We start from the raw sequence: 14,229 nt of genomic DNA on the forward strand, positions 1-14,229 counted from the left end.
TTTTCTTTTAATGTAGGTAAGTATAACAAGGGCAATGACAATGATAGTTCACTATCCTTCTTCATTGATTGGCTGGGGTAGAAATCCATTTACTGAGGAGCTTGGTTAAGTTCAAGCTATATTGTTCTTTACCGAACAAAATTGTATTTTAATTGAATTTGAACACATAAATAAAGCATATTTATCCCCCAAATAGAATGTAAGAATAAACTATAATGTTAGGGTCATGCGCCAGTCAGCTGTAATTCAGAGCCATTCTACAACCACCCACCCCAAACCCTGGAGTTTTATAGATATAAATGCTTCAGCTATTATTATCGTGGTTCAGTTGTAACGGCATTGATAAGTGCCCTAACCTTTATGTAAAAAAAAAAAAAAAAAAACCCATCACATGAATTTTTCAAGACAAAAGGAAAAGTAAGCTGACCTGAGAAATCTCATCAACGTTGAAAATCAGCGCGCCTTTCACATTTCCAGAAGTGAAGCGGTCTCAGCGGGCTTGTGAGCTTGTGGTTGTGTGCTCTGATCACATGCATTAAGTGGAGCACAATACAATCTACTGTCACTATGCCTCATTTCCATGTATTCCTTGAAATGACATGGAAATGTATTTTTGTCCGCACAATTTGACATACATTCTGTGTGTGTCCACCTCTGCTGTATCTGATTGTATAGTATTTGCTGATTTGTGTGTCTTTCTATTTCTATCTCATGTCTTTTTTGTATGTGTGTCTTATTGAGCCTCGTGAAGGCTGCAGAGTGCTACTGTCTGGAATGGCAAAACAGGAGAAGGGACAGGATTGATTCAGAGCTTTAAATAAACACGCTCTGCTCCAGCTGAATCCGCCAGACACATACAGTATCGCAGGCAGTTTATATATATTATATATATATATATATATATATATATATATATATACACACACACACACATACACACACACGCTCGTCTTTTTTCATCTTTAGGCCTGGAGCGACGTGTTGGTGCAGTGGTGTCTCTTGATCTTCATGAGGCTTTTAATGCTTGTGATATGTACTCTTAGCATACTGTTAGCTCCCGTCGCACATTACCCACAAAATAAATGTTCTTTGCATGAGGCACCAGTGCATACAGTAATCTAGTTATACAGTTGATATGGAATCAGATTCAAATCAGAATCATCTTCAAGTATGTTAAAACACACAAGGAGTTTGTCTCCTCTTGTTGGAGCCGCTCTAGTATGAAAATAAAAAATCCACTGTGACAAAATACTAATTTAGCACATAAAAACCCAAGTAACGAGAGTCATTGAGGAATGAAAGGATACCAGTAATGATACAATGACAACTGTGCAAATGATGCTGAGTCATAAAGCAATTTAAAGTGACTAGTTGTGCAATAACTCTGATACAATGACAATTGTCCAAAAGGTGCAGAGAGTCCTCAAGCACGTAAGTAGCCAGTAGTAATCAAAAACAGTTATGACGAATGAAGCTACAACAATGAGGATGGTTATAATGTTTGTAATAATGTAATAATGTCCCAACAGAAATGTGCAAAACTGGCAACATGTCACAATGGAATTGGAATTTAACTGCTTAAGAAATTAATGAAGAAGGTGCAGGAACGTCTGCAGTTTTTAGTCTGCATTGTTCGATAGTGCCTACCTGAGGGAAGGAGCTGGAAAATGTGGTGACCAGGATGTTGTGGGTCCAAGGGAATTTTCTCTGCCCTTGTCTTAGTTCGTGCAGTGTGCAAGTCCTCAAGAATGGGTAGGGGGTCCCATGATCCTCCAGGCGTTCATAACGATATGTTGCAGTCAGATTTTATCCTTCTTTGTAGCAGCGCCAATCCAGACTATAATGGATGAACACAGGACTAAGGCGATGACTTCTGTGTAGAACTGCCTCAACAGCTCCTGTGGCAGGCCGTGCTTCCTCAGAAGCCGCAGGAATTTCATCCTCTGCTTGGCCTTTTTGAGAATGCAGTTGATGTTGGTCTCCCACTTCAGATCCTGAGTGACTCAACAGTCTCAACAGTTGACAGAGGACAGTTGGACAGGCGCAGCTGTGGCAAAGGATGTTTCCTGAGCCCTTAATCATCTCTACAGTCCTGAACGTGTTCAGCTCCAGGTTGTGTTGGCCACACCAGAGCACCAGCCGCTCCACTTCCTGTCAATATGCAACCTCATCGCCGTCATGGTTGATGAGGAGGTTTTGGAATATGACTGACACTCAGATCACACTACCATACATTGATGTGGTTATGGTGTTTTTGTGTACTGTTTTCATGCCAAACATACCGGTACTTTTTCACATTGTGGCCAAAGTGTCAACATTAGTTTCATCCATCCATTTTCTGAGCCGCTTTTTCCTCACTAGGGTCGCGGGCGTGCTGGAGCCTATCCCAGCTGTCATCGGGCAGGAGGCGGGGTACACCCTGAACTGGTTGCCAGCCAATCGCAGGGCACATACAAACAAACAACCATTCACACTCACAGTCACACCTACGGGCAATTTAGAGTCTCCAATTAATGCATGTTTTTGGGATGTGGGAGGAAACCGGAGTGCCCGGAGAAAAGCCACACAGGCACGGGGAGAACATGCAAACTCCACACAGGCGGGGCCGGGGATTGAACCCAGGTCCTCAGAACTGTGAGGCTGACGCTCGAAGCAATCGACCACCGTGCCCCCATTAGTTTCATTAGACCATTATATATAATTTTCCCACATGCTTGTTACCAGCAAAAAATAAAACTGTATACCACTAATCGCTAGACATTGCTTCAGCAAAATTTCACAGATTATTTTTCAATAAGGAATAGATCCAGAGGGGTAACAATCCAACAACAAGTCATGGCTATTTCTGTGAGTTTATCTATCGATGACATGGCACTCAGCAGAAATTGTTACAAGCTTGAATACCGTTCTGAAAACGTAACTCCAGGCTCCTCTCCTCATATATTTGCATGTTATCTAACTTTCCTATTATCTACGGCTGAATAACTGATCTTTTGCACACAGAAAATATGTCAGTGAACTGCTAGTGGCATCTCCCTTCCCTCCTCTAACTGCAGCTCTCCGGCCACATTCAGTTATCTGTTAACATTAACAGCCTTTCCTCTCCAACAATTATCTTGGGTAGAGATTCAGAGTAAAATTTGAAGAGGAGCCTAGAAATGTAAACAGGACATTATCAGCTATTTGCACGCACAAAACTTGAATAGAAAAAAAAGATGTTCTTACGTCTAAAATATTTCTTGCCGTTGATGTTGCTAATGCAGTACTACTCCAGTGATTTTTTTTTGTACTGTTCAGTCGTGGTGAGTATTTCATGGGAAGTCAGTATCCCCAGGCTTTAAAAGAGGTGCATATATATATATATATATATATATTATATGAGGCGGCACAATGAACGACTGATTAGCACATCTGCCCCACAGTTCTGAGGACCGGGGTTCAAATCCCACCTCTCCTATGTGGAGTTTGCATGTTCTCCCCGTGCCTGCGTGGGTTTTCTCCGGGAACTCCGGTTTCCTCCCACACCCCAAAAACATTCATTGTAGGTTGAGTAATGACTCTAAATTGCCTGTAGGTGTGACTGTGAGTGGGAATTGTAGTTTGTTTATATGTGCCCTGCGATTGGCTGGCAACCAGTTCAGGGTGTACCCCACCTCTTGCCCGAAGATAGCTGGGATAGGCTCCAGCACGCCCGTGACCCGAGTGAGGATAAGCAGGACAGAAAATGGATGGATGGATATATATTATATTTTTCCCCTTTTTTGTCCTGTTCAGCTGTTAGGTCAAACAGAAGGAGGATCTGTATCCCTTTTATACCGGAACAGTTTTACTGTGCCACAGTTTCTAAGATGTGGTTCTTTTTATTCTGATGGCTTTTTATTGAAAATTTAAGTAAAACATTACAAAGCTCTAAAGGGGAGTGACAGAAACAACAAAGGGGCGATACAGTGAAAAGATCCCTAAATAATATAGGAAGAGAAGACAACAAAAGACAGGACATTAGCTGTAATAAAGATGAGGAAAGTAAATCATTATATGCCTAGTACAATTACACATTAGATTTGAGGGTTGCATGGGGCAGTAGTGCTAAACCCTGTGAAGGAAGGACAGGACAATATAGGATAGGGCTGGACAGGACAAGGAGAGGAGTGGAAGTATGCAGGACAGAGGTACTGGACCCGGCTATTTAAATTCTGAACATCTTTAGAGAGAATGTAAGTGAGGGGATACCCAGGAAGTTTGCAAAGTTACAAGTTATTTATCACAATGAGTGATTGGCCCCACACCAAGCAAATAAGCACCAGAGGTGAGTATCTGCAATTAACATTGTCTCGCATGCACAATAACCCTCAGAAGTGACCTGTAATTGCTGCGCCTGCACCACGGGGGCTGAGGGCCCAGGAACCCACCCGAGAGTGGCCCAGTGGACGGGACACCACCCACACTGAGGGACCCAGGGTGGTCCACTAGCCCCACCGATGCGCCCCAAAACCAGCCACCCAGCGGAGGCTGCAAGGGCCCAAAGGTGTGAGTGTGTGCTAAGTGAGTGATTAAGAGGCATGGCTCCTGCAGGCCCACCTGGCGAGACAACCACAAGGAGAGAGGGCTGGCACAACCAGCCCCACAGACCCCTGAACCCCCCCTAGAAAGAGGGTGGGGGGCGCAAAGACTGGAAAGAAGAGGAGGAAGCAGGCTCGAGGAGCGACAGGGGGCCCCACCGTCCCCCATTCGCAGCTGGAAAGGGGAACCAAAGCGGACGCCAGTTGGCACCACCCCACTATCTGTGGAACATGAGCGAATACACCACCAGCACATGCTCGGAGGCCTGTTCAGTTATCAGTCCCACCCCCACTCCTCAAAGGCCGGAAGGAGTAAAGAAAATCCCGCCCCCACAGACACCGGCACCGCAAGCACAGGGTCATGAAGAGACAATCCCCAATCCATGAAAGAGGTGCACATACAAACAAACACTATGCTGTGAGGTGAGATAACAGCTGACCTGTCACACACGTCTTGTTTCCTAAAGCCATATGAGAAAGCGCCGTTAGAAACTTGGAACGGGTGTTTTGTCACATTTGTTGGGGTCCAGTTCTATCAGGACAAAAACAGATCTACATTGTATTAGGTTACCACTTGGAAGTGCCTTATTTTTAGGGGGGGACATTGGTAGATTAAAAAAATAGTACAATTAGAAGAAAATCACAAGGTAAATAGAATAAAGTTACAAATGCTGCAAGAATAGAATTAGGAGAAGATTTTTTTACTATCCAAGAAAAAGTCGAGAATTTAGTTGGAATTTTCGAGTTTCTATTTTTGAGTATTCTCACAATATTTTAACTTTGCTTGCACTTTGGTGTTATTCAGTTCTAATGAAATTGCTGCTATTGAAATAACCAAGCCAATTGTTTCAGGGGTCTATTCTTCTGTATATCCTCAGATGTGCTTGATTGGTTTGGTAATTTTTTTTTTGACCGACCTCATTCATATCAACTTGAATCATGAATTTGGTGCATTACATAACCACATTTTTCATTTGGGTTTTGTTGCGACTCCAGTTCACGTTTTGATGTGTCTACTAAGCCTCCAATTTTCCGTCAACATTTTGATCTTTCCTGGTTCTGCCGGACTCCTTCGAATATCTAAACTTTTTACTATAACAAATGTGCTAGCATTGAGTTGAAAATCCCTGTTGCTACTGCAGGCTCCAAAGTTCAATGTATTGTTCAGCTAAGATCTGATGTTGTAATGTAGCTGGGAGAGGCTCCGGCTCCCCATGATTCTGTCAAGGACAAATGTTAGATACAGAATTGTCTCACGATCTCATCTTTGAAATATATTTATTTGGTAAAAGATTAATCAGGACTAATCTCTTGGTCCTCTCTGTCACCTGTATCAGGCATCTGGATCAAACCCAGTCGAACATCAAAGATGCGAGAGAAGAGGGCTGACTTTGTAGCAGGATGTTTGGGCGGACGGGTCATTGTGGCTGGTGGTCTCGGTCAGTACTTTTTGACCTTGTTATTTTCACTTTTTTCAATGTTCTTGTATTGTTCTTTGAATGAAGATGGCATTTAGGGGGGGAGTTTACAGCCATTTCACTCTCAAGTTTCAGGATCTGCTTTCTGTCAAACAAGATACAAATTAAGTGATTTCTGAAAGCATAATACATTACCATAGTGTACACTCCAAGAAAATAAAGTGCATTGTTGTATCTTTAGGGGTACAATGGTTTTTTACTGGGGCGGTACCCTCTGGTAATACACTTTGGTACCCTTTAAAATGGATATATCTTGGTACCATCATCCAGAACAGCACTGAACATTTGAGGACAATTTTATGTGTATGTATGTATGTATATTACCAATGACCCTAACGAGGACAAGCACTAACAAAAATGATGGACGAACTTTAAAAGCAGTTTGGTACAAGGAGTATGGCTCAGCACAAATTATGAATAATATTTAATTGAAAAACTAGTTAAAAAATAAACATTTAAAGGTAGAATATGCAGTTTAAAAAAACACTTGTTATATCTGTTAAAACTCTATGGTCTGACAGTAGATTTTGTAAAATCGTCCCTCTTTGGCCCCATTTTATGCCTGTAATTTAATTTTAATTATTATTTTACAACAAGGCATGCAATGACAAGAATAGCCAATCAGAGACTGTCGAGTCAGGAGGTGTGACCAAATAGTAAGTCAATCATTTGCTCATGTGCATCGCCGCTCACAGAGCCTCGCGGGGACACACGTAGCCTTTCGCAAATAGAGACTATTACAGTCTCTTGGCTGGATTATTTAACTCTGGTTAGAAACAAAACAAAAAAAGAAGTAATTGGACAGCTCTGTCTCGAGACAAACCAAGTGTAAACAAATATGAGAGTGGTGTACAATACACGAACGACTGCATATCGACGGTTGCATTTAGTTGCAGCAGTGCCAACTTCACCATTCTCACCACGTGATCAGGTAAATTGATCGCCCCCCCCACAGAATGCCACCTTGGGCGGCTGCCCATATCGCACGTCAGAAACCGCCCCTGGTAAACATTACAAAGATTTATCGTTGAACTCAAAGGTGACTTAAGCTTACTACACTACATTAGACCATTGCACAATACAAGTAGCAGTAATGTACCACTGATACACTATATTGCAAAATATATTCGCTCACCCATCCAAATAATTGGAATCAGGTGTTCCAATCACTTCTATGGCCACAGGTGTATAAAATCAAGCACATAGGCATGCAGAGTGTTTGGGAAATGAATCGATAAAGCGTGGAGTGAGTTTGCGGGATTCTGTTTGTAGTGGGAGGTCACGGGAGGAAAGCCAAATGGACTGACCCACCTTGTACTCAGGTGCAGGGGAACGACGAAGGTCCACGCACCATTTATTCCTTTCCGCAGATCGGACCAGTCAGGGTTGCTGTTTCAGCACCTGAGTCCAGCCCGTGTGTGTGTGTGTGTGTGTGTGTGTGTGTGTCATGAGTGCTTTGCACGTGCTTTGATGTGTTGGAGTCTAGCAGCTGCACCTCGTCATCCTAATTACACCTGACTGCTCTTAAGACCCTGTGGGACTCCAACTCGTTGCCAGACTATCAACGCTCTACATCGAGTTCGTAGCCTAGCCACCATGCCTATCTTTTTGCTTCCTGAAGACCTAATGAGTTATCTCTACCTAATTCTTGTTTTGTCCCCAGTCTGCCATCTGCCCTTGCTCCCTGCAAACCAGTGCTCACCTCTTGCGGCCCACCGACAACACAGACTCCTACCCTGCCAGACCGGTCCTCATTGGAACCCAGCCAATCCTGGATTTAGTTCTCAGAGTTCCTTTGTTTGCTTCCAAGCTGCAATAAACCTTTATTCACAAACTCACCTCCCTGTCCTCTCTGCATCTGGGTCCAACTTGCAACCTGAATCCTGACAGCATAGTCTGGCCTGTCATGGACCCAGCGGAGACAGATCCCCTTCCCCAAACAGTTACCAGACAGAGCATGCTTTTAGAGCAACACGACCAAGCCCTCACCCTGCTGATTCAAAAGGTATGTGACTTCTCACAAGCTCTCACATTCCTCCAAAATAAATTTGCCTCACTCCAACCTTGCGCACAGCCGCCTACTGCAGCATCCACCGCTCCCACTGCCCCCCTCACCCACGTAATGCGTGAACCGCACCAGCCCATTACGACAGCAATCTAGGGTCTTGTCGCGCCTTTTTGGTCCAGTGTTCACTTGTGTTTGAACAGCAACCGCAGTCGTACTCCACCGACAACGCTAAAATTGCCTACCTCATCGGCTGTCTCCGGGGTACCGCGCTGTCGTGGGCCACGGCGGAATGGGAGAAACGGTTAGCCGTCTGTGCGTCATACTCTTCTTTTTCCATGAAGATGAAGAAGATTTTTGACCAACCGGTGCGCGGGAGGGAGGCCACTAAACGACTGATGTCACTCCAACAGGGCTCTCGCAGTGTGGCTGAATTTGCGATCACTTTTCGGACTCTCGTTGCCGAGAGCAATTTCAATGATGAGGCGCTACAGGAAGTTTTTTGGGGGGCTCTAAATGAGTCTCTTAAAGACGAGTTGGGATGAGCCAAGCTCCTTAGATCAGCTGATTGATCTTTCTATCAAACTGGATTGTCGTCTCCGTGAGCGGCGGAGGGAATGCAAATCGAGGTCACAGACTCGGCCTACCCATCTTCCTTCTCCACAGCACTCCACTCTCAAATCCTCCTTTGAGCCGCAGACTTCGTCACCAGCCCCGCTTCCCGAGATCGGTGAACCCATGCAACTTGGCCGAACAAAACTCTAAGATTTGGAGAAAACACGCAGGAGAACCTCTAATCTGTGCTTGTATTGTGGAGAGGCGGGCCACTACATCGCAAACTGTCCCACACGTCCATCAAACTGGCAGACTCGCCAATAAAGGAGGAGTTGGTGAGTCAGAATGCAAGTTCCTCCTCTGTTTTCAGATCTCTGCTACCATCTGCTGGAATGATCTGTCTCTGCCCGTTTTAGCCCTAATAGACTCTGGAGCTGACGAGAATCTCATTGACCACCGCCGAGTTAAACAGATGAAAATTCATTTACAGGCTCTGACCACTCCCAAGAATGCCACTGCCCTTGATGGGCGGCTGATCACCCATATCCAGCAAGAGACTGCTCCCGTTTCCCTCAAGCTATCAGGCAACCATCTTGAGACTTTAATTTTTCATGTTTTCCCTTGTCTTCAAGTTCCAATCGTGCTTGGCTTGCCTTGGCTGAGGCTCCATAACACCACCATCGACTGGACCGTGCCCAAGATCACTTCATGGAGCAATTTCTGTCATGAGAACTGCTTGCGATCTGCTGCGGTGCCCCCAAGTGGTCGAAGTCGGAGTAAGTCCCCTGACTTAACAGGTGTCCCCTCAATTTACCATGACCTACCTCCAGTATTCAGCAAACACCATGGCACCTCTCTACCCCCACACAAGCCTTACGATTGCGCTATTGAACTACAGCCCGGTTGCATCGCTACCTAGCAGCCGTCTTTTTAACATCTCTCATCCAGGGCAGGAGACCTATATCAGCGAGTCATTGGCCGCAGGTATTATCCGGCCCTCCTCTTCACCGGTGCGAGCAGGCTTCTTTTTTGTGGACAAAAAAGACAAGACCCTCCGTCCATGTGTGGACTATTGTGGCCTTAATAACATCACCATTAAGAATAAGTACCACTTTCCCCTGATTGACTCTGCCTTTTCCCCCCTTCACGGGGCAACAGTTTTCACCAAGTTGGATCTGCGCCAGGCCTACCACCTTGTCCGCATTCGGGAGGGAGACGAGTGGAAGACAGCATTTATGACCCATAGAGGGCACTACGAGTACCTCGTAATGCCTTTCGGCCTGACCACTGCCCCTGCTGTCTTCCAGGCACCAGTCAATGACGTCCTGCGTGACATGATCAGAAAATGTGTTTTTGTGTACCTGAATGACATCCTGGTTTTCTCCCGTTCCGTCGCAGATCACGAATGACATGTTCGACAAGTACTTCAGAGACGCCTTGAGAACAAGCTCTTTGTTAAAGCAGAGAAGTGTGAGTTCCATGTTCCAAAGACCACCTTTTTGGATTACGTCATTGCTGAGGGGCAGCTTCAAATGGACCCAGCCAAGGTAGCTGCAGTCACTGAGTGGCCGACGCCATCCACAAGAAAGGAGCTGCAGCGATTCCTTGGCTTCGCCAACTTCTACTGGCAGTTCATCCGGAACTACAGTCGGGTGGCAGCACCCCTCACTGCGCTCACATCAACCCTAACATCCTTCTAATGGTCTGAGAAGGCCAACATGGCCTTCTGTGAGCTAAATAAACTTTTTTTCCTCAGCTTCTATCCTCGTTCATCCGGATCCACATCGGCAGTTCATAGTTGAGGTCAATGCATCAGAGGCGGGGGTTGGTGCGGTGCTGTCTCAGCGATCCCAGACTGATGGTAAAGTCCACCCTTGCGCCTTCTTTTGTTGTCTCAGGTGAAGAAAAATTATGGGATCAGAGACCGGGAGCTCTTGGCGGTGAAGATGGCGTTGGAGGAATGGCGGCATTTCCTGGAAGGCGCCGAACACCCATTCATCATGTGGACCGACCACAAGAATTTGGAATACATCCGCTCTGCTAAGAGGCTGAGCTCCCGTCAAGCCAGTTGGGCATTGTTTTTTGACCATTTCACCTTTACCTTGTCCTTCCGCCCAGGGGCCCAGAACACCAAGGCGGATGCCCTGTCCCGCCAGTTCGCCTTGGAGAGTGTCAAGAATGATCCAGATCCCATCTTGTCTGCCTGTTGCTTTCTGGGCTCAATCACATTAGAAATAAAAACTCTGGTAAAGGAGGCCCAGGAAGAAAAGCTGATCCTGGTGGGGGTCCCCGGAACTCCCTGTTTGTCCCTGATTTGGTCCGCCCCCAGGTGCTACAGTGGGCCCATTCATCGTGACTTACCTTTCACCCTGGAATCCGCAGAAAATTGGCCTTCCTCCGTCAACGCTTCTGGGGGCCCACCATGGAAGATGACACCTGGTCCTTTGTCTCTGCATGCACAGTCAGTGCTCAAAATAAGACATCCTCTAAACCAAGCTCTGGTTTACTGCGTCCGCTTCCCATTCCCAGACGCCCTTGGTCGCACATCGCCCTGGACTTCGTTTCTGGGCTTCCCCCGTCAAATGGGAACACAGTCATTCTCACTGTGGTGGACAGGTTGGAAACCGTAGGAGGCCATGAACGGAGACATACCGGTGGCGGAGCTGGTGAGGGAGTTGTGGGCGTATTCGATCCATGGAAGGAATGAGCTCCAGGAGGTGGGGTTGCGTGTGGCAATGCAGCGAAGGGCTGACTCCAGGGATTGATTTGCCCACTCCGTCTGGCCGTTGGTCTGTGGATGGTACGCTGAAGACAAGCTGGCTGCTGCGCCCACTCCTTTACAGAAGTCTTTCCAGACCAGGGAAAAGAACTGGGGGCCCTGATCTGAGATGATGTCGATGGGGATACTGTGGCGTTTGAAAACATGATGAACAAGGAGGTTAGCAGTTTCAAAAGCAGAGGGTAGCTTGGGAAGGGGTATGTAATGGACATATTTAGAAAATCGATCGACAACAGTAAAAATGATTGTGTTACTTTCAGAAGGGGGCAGGCCGGTGATGAAGTCTAAAGCAATGTGGGACCAGGGGGGGCTCGGGATCGGTAAGGGGCACAGGAGACCAGCTGGGGGCAGGTTTGAAGACTTCCCTCTGGGGAAGACGGAGCAGGGTTGGACGAACTCCCGGGTGTCTTTGACGAGGCTGGGCCACCAGAAGTGCTGCTGGATGAATTGGTTCTTGCGGGTGATGCCAGGATGACATGTGAGCTTGGAGATGTGGGCCCACTGAAGGACATCAGAGCGTGCAGAATCGGGTAAGAATAGTCGGTAGTTTTTGACAATACGTTCAATCTTCCATGTGGCTGCACCAACGAAGCAGGAAGAAGGGAGGATTGTTTCGTGTTTTGCTGGGGTGGAGGGGGGTGAGTATATGCGGGATAGGGCGTCAGGTTTGCTGTTGCGGTATCCATCTCCGAAGGAGAGGCTGAAATTGAATCGGCTTTGGAAGAGGGCCCAGCGAGCTTGCATTTTTCCGGTTAAGGCGTTTGGCGGAACAGAGGTACGAAAGGTTCTTGTGATCAGCCCAGATGATAAACCGTACTTCAGTCCCCTCCAGCCAGTGCCTCCACTCTTCCAATGCCCATATTATGGCTAGCAGCTCTCCGTTGCCAACGTTGTAATTTCTCTCGGCAGGGGACAGGCCACGGGAGAAAAAGGCACAGGGATGAAGTTTCTGGGACGTGGGGTCCCGCTGCGAGAGGACGGCCCCTGCCCCAGTGTCCAAGGTGTCACCCTCCACCACGAACTGGAGGGAGGGGTCGGGGTGGCGTAGGATAGGAGCACTGGTAAACAGGGTTTTTAGTTGGCTGAAAGCTTGGGATGCTGTCGGTGTCCACTGAAAGTGGGAGCTGGTGGAAGTAAGGCGGGTGAGGGGACGTGCGACCTTGCTGTAATTGCGGATGAAGCGGCGGTAGAAATTGGCGAATCCGAGGAAACGGTGTAGTTCTTTCCGGGTGGTGGGAATGGGCCAGTCAATGATTGCTTGGATTTTGGCAGGGTCTGGTTGTAATTGTCCTGGCAATGATGTAGCCTAGGAAATGTACGGAGGAGAGGTGGAATTTGCATTTTTCCGGTTTGACACACAGACGATTTTCGAGGAGGCGCTGGAGGACTTGGTGTACATGAGTGCGGTGTTCTTCGGGGGAACGGGAGAAAATGAGGATGTCATCCTGGTAAAATAAAACGAACCAGTTTAACATATCACAGAGGATGTCGTTGATGAAGGCTTGGAAGACTGCAGGGGCGTTGGTTAATTCGAATGGCATGACCGGATATTCAAAGTGTCCGAGGGGGGTATTGAAAGTGGTCTTCCATTCATCCCCATCTCGGATACGGATGAGGTGGTAGGCATTTCGCAGGTCCAATTTGGTGAATATCTGGGCATCGCAGAGGAGTTTGAATGAGGGGTAGTGGTGATTTGTTCTTTATGGTGATGTCATTGAGTCTATGCATGGCCGGAGAGTGGTGTCTTTCTTTTCGATGAAGAAGAATCCGAAAGAAATTAACTAACCCTAACCCTAACCCAAAGTAAAGCTGTGGTACAGTATGCTCCATCTCACCCTAATGAGGATAAGCATGAAAGAAAATGAATGGACGAACTGTATTATTTTCTGCAACATAGAAACTGGATGGATGGATATGCTTTCAAGGATACTCCAACAGTCTCCAGCATGCAGAGTAGCATCTCTCCAACTACTTGGAAGTTATTTTCTCTGCAGAAGAAATCAAGCCATAAAGCTCTTGTTCCAAAGCCCAAGTCCTTAGCAGGAACACCAATATAGCAAAAACACATACTGCACCTTAGGTGATATTTGGTGAGCGACTACTATGTAAATGAAACACAAGGGATGAATCACTGGGTGTTTCAGAAAATATCTAAAGCAATGAATAAGAAAGGGAGAATATTTGACACAAGAGAGGAAAGAACCAAAATGAAAGTAGGGTGGACTCAGATCAGAGGAAAGTTAGGAGAAATGACTGCAGAGTTGTGTGTTTATAAAAAGGAGAAGCAGACAAAAGATCTGGAAAGAAAATAATAGGCTAAAGAAATGAAAGAGGAATTGAAAGTGAACTTGAGGAAGAACAACAAAGGAAGGACCAGATGAAGGATGGGATTAATGAAAGGAAAAAAAAATAGAACAACTGGACCGACACATCAAAGCAATGACGGGAAGCCTTTGAGCAACAGGAACAGTGTGTGTGAGTGTGTGTATGTGTGCGTGTATAAACGTGTGTGTGTTTTGATAAAACTAACGGATAATAAAGTAGTCACAAGCCGAGCCATCCCAACACTTGGGTGCCATCACAGTTGCGCAACAAACCTCTCACCCTGTGACGAGAGTCTCCAAGGAAACGGAAACGACATGATTCTAGCAAGATGTACAGTATAATGACATCTTTGCACCTGAGTTTAGAGGACGCAAGAAAGCAGAAGTGAGTGAAAATTAAGAAGGTCTCAGCAGAGCTATGAAATATGATAACGTGGCATCTTGAAATTGGCCCTGTTTTTGTGCTTTAATTGATATGAATGTCTCATGGAGTCAGTCTTGCAAATGGGCCATCAAAAAATGTATTGAC

The 14,229-nt window shown here is 46.2% G+C and overlaps 1 protein-coding gene across 6 annotated transcripts in view; it reads left to right on the forward strand.

Annotated features, from left to right (window-relative positions):
• LOC133481667 (kelch domain-containing protein 8B-like) overlaps window positions 1-14,229 on the forward strand; it is a 137,151-nt gene that overhangs the window by 103,510 nt on the left and 19,412 nt on the right. For 3 of the 6 annotated variants that reach the window (XM_061780832.1, XM_061780833.1, XM_061780829.1), the window contains one exon: window positions 5,897-5,998. The exons of 2 other annotated variants lie outside the window; for them this stretch is intronic. In XM_061780832.1, coding sequence (XP_061636816.1) covers window positions 5,897-5,998 — 102 coding nt within the window. Of the gene's footprint in view, window positions 1-5,896; window positions 5,999-10,495; window positions 11,899-14,229 lie in introns of those variants that run through there. One more of the 6 variants, XM_061780830.1, reaches the window with a different exon arrangement.

Source organism: Phyllopteryx taeniolatus, chromosome 1 (assembly GCF_024500385.1).
Source record: "Phyllopteryx taeniolatus isolate TA_2022b chromosome 1, UOR_Ptae_1.2, whole genome shotgun sequence".
Classification (NCBI taxonomy): Eukaryota; Metazoa; Chordata; class Actinopteri; order Syngnathiformes; family Syngnathidae; genus Phyllopteryx; species Phyllopteryx taeniolatus.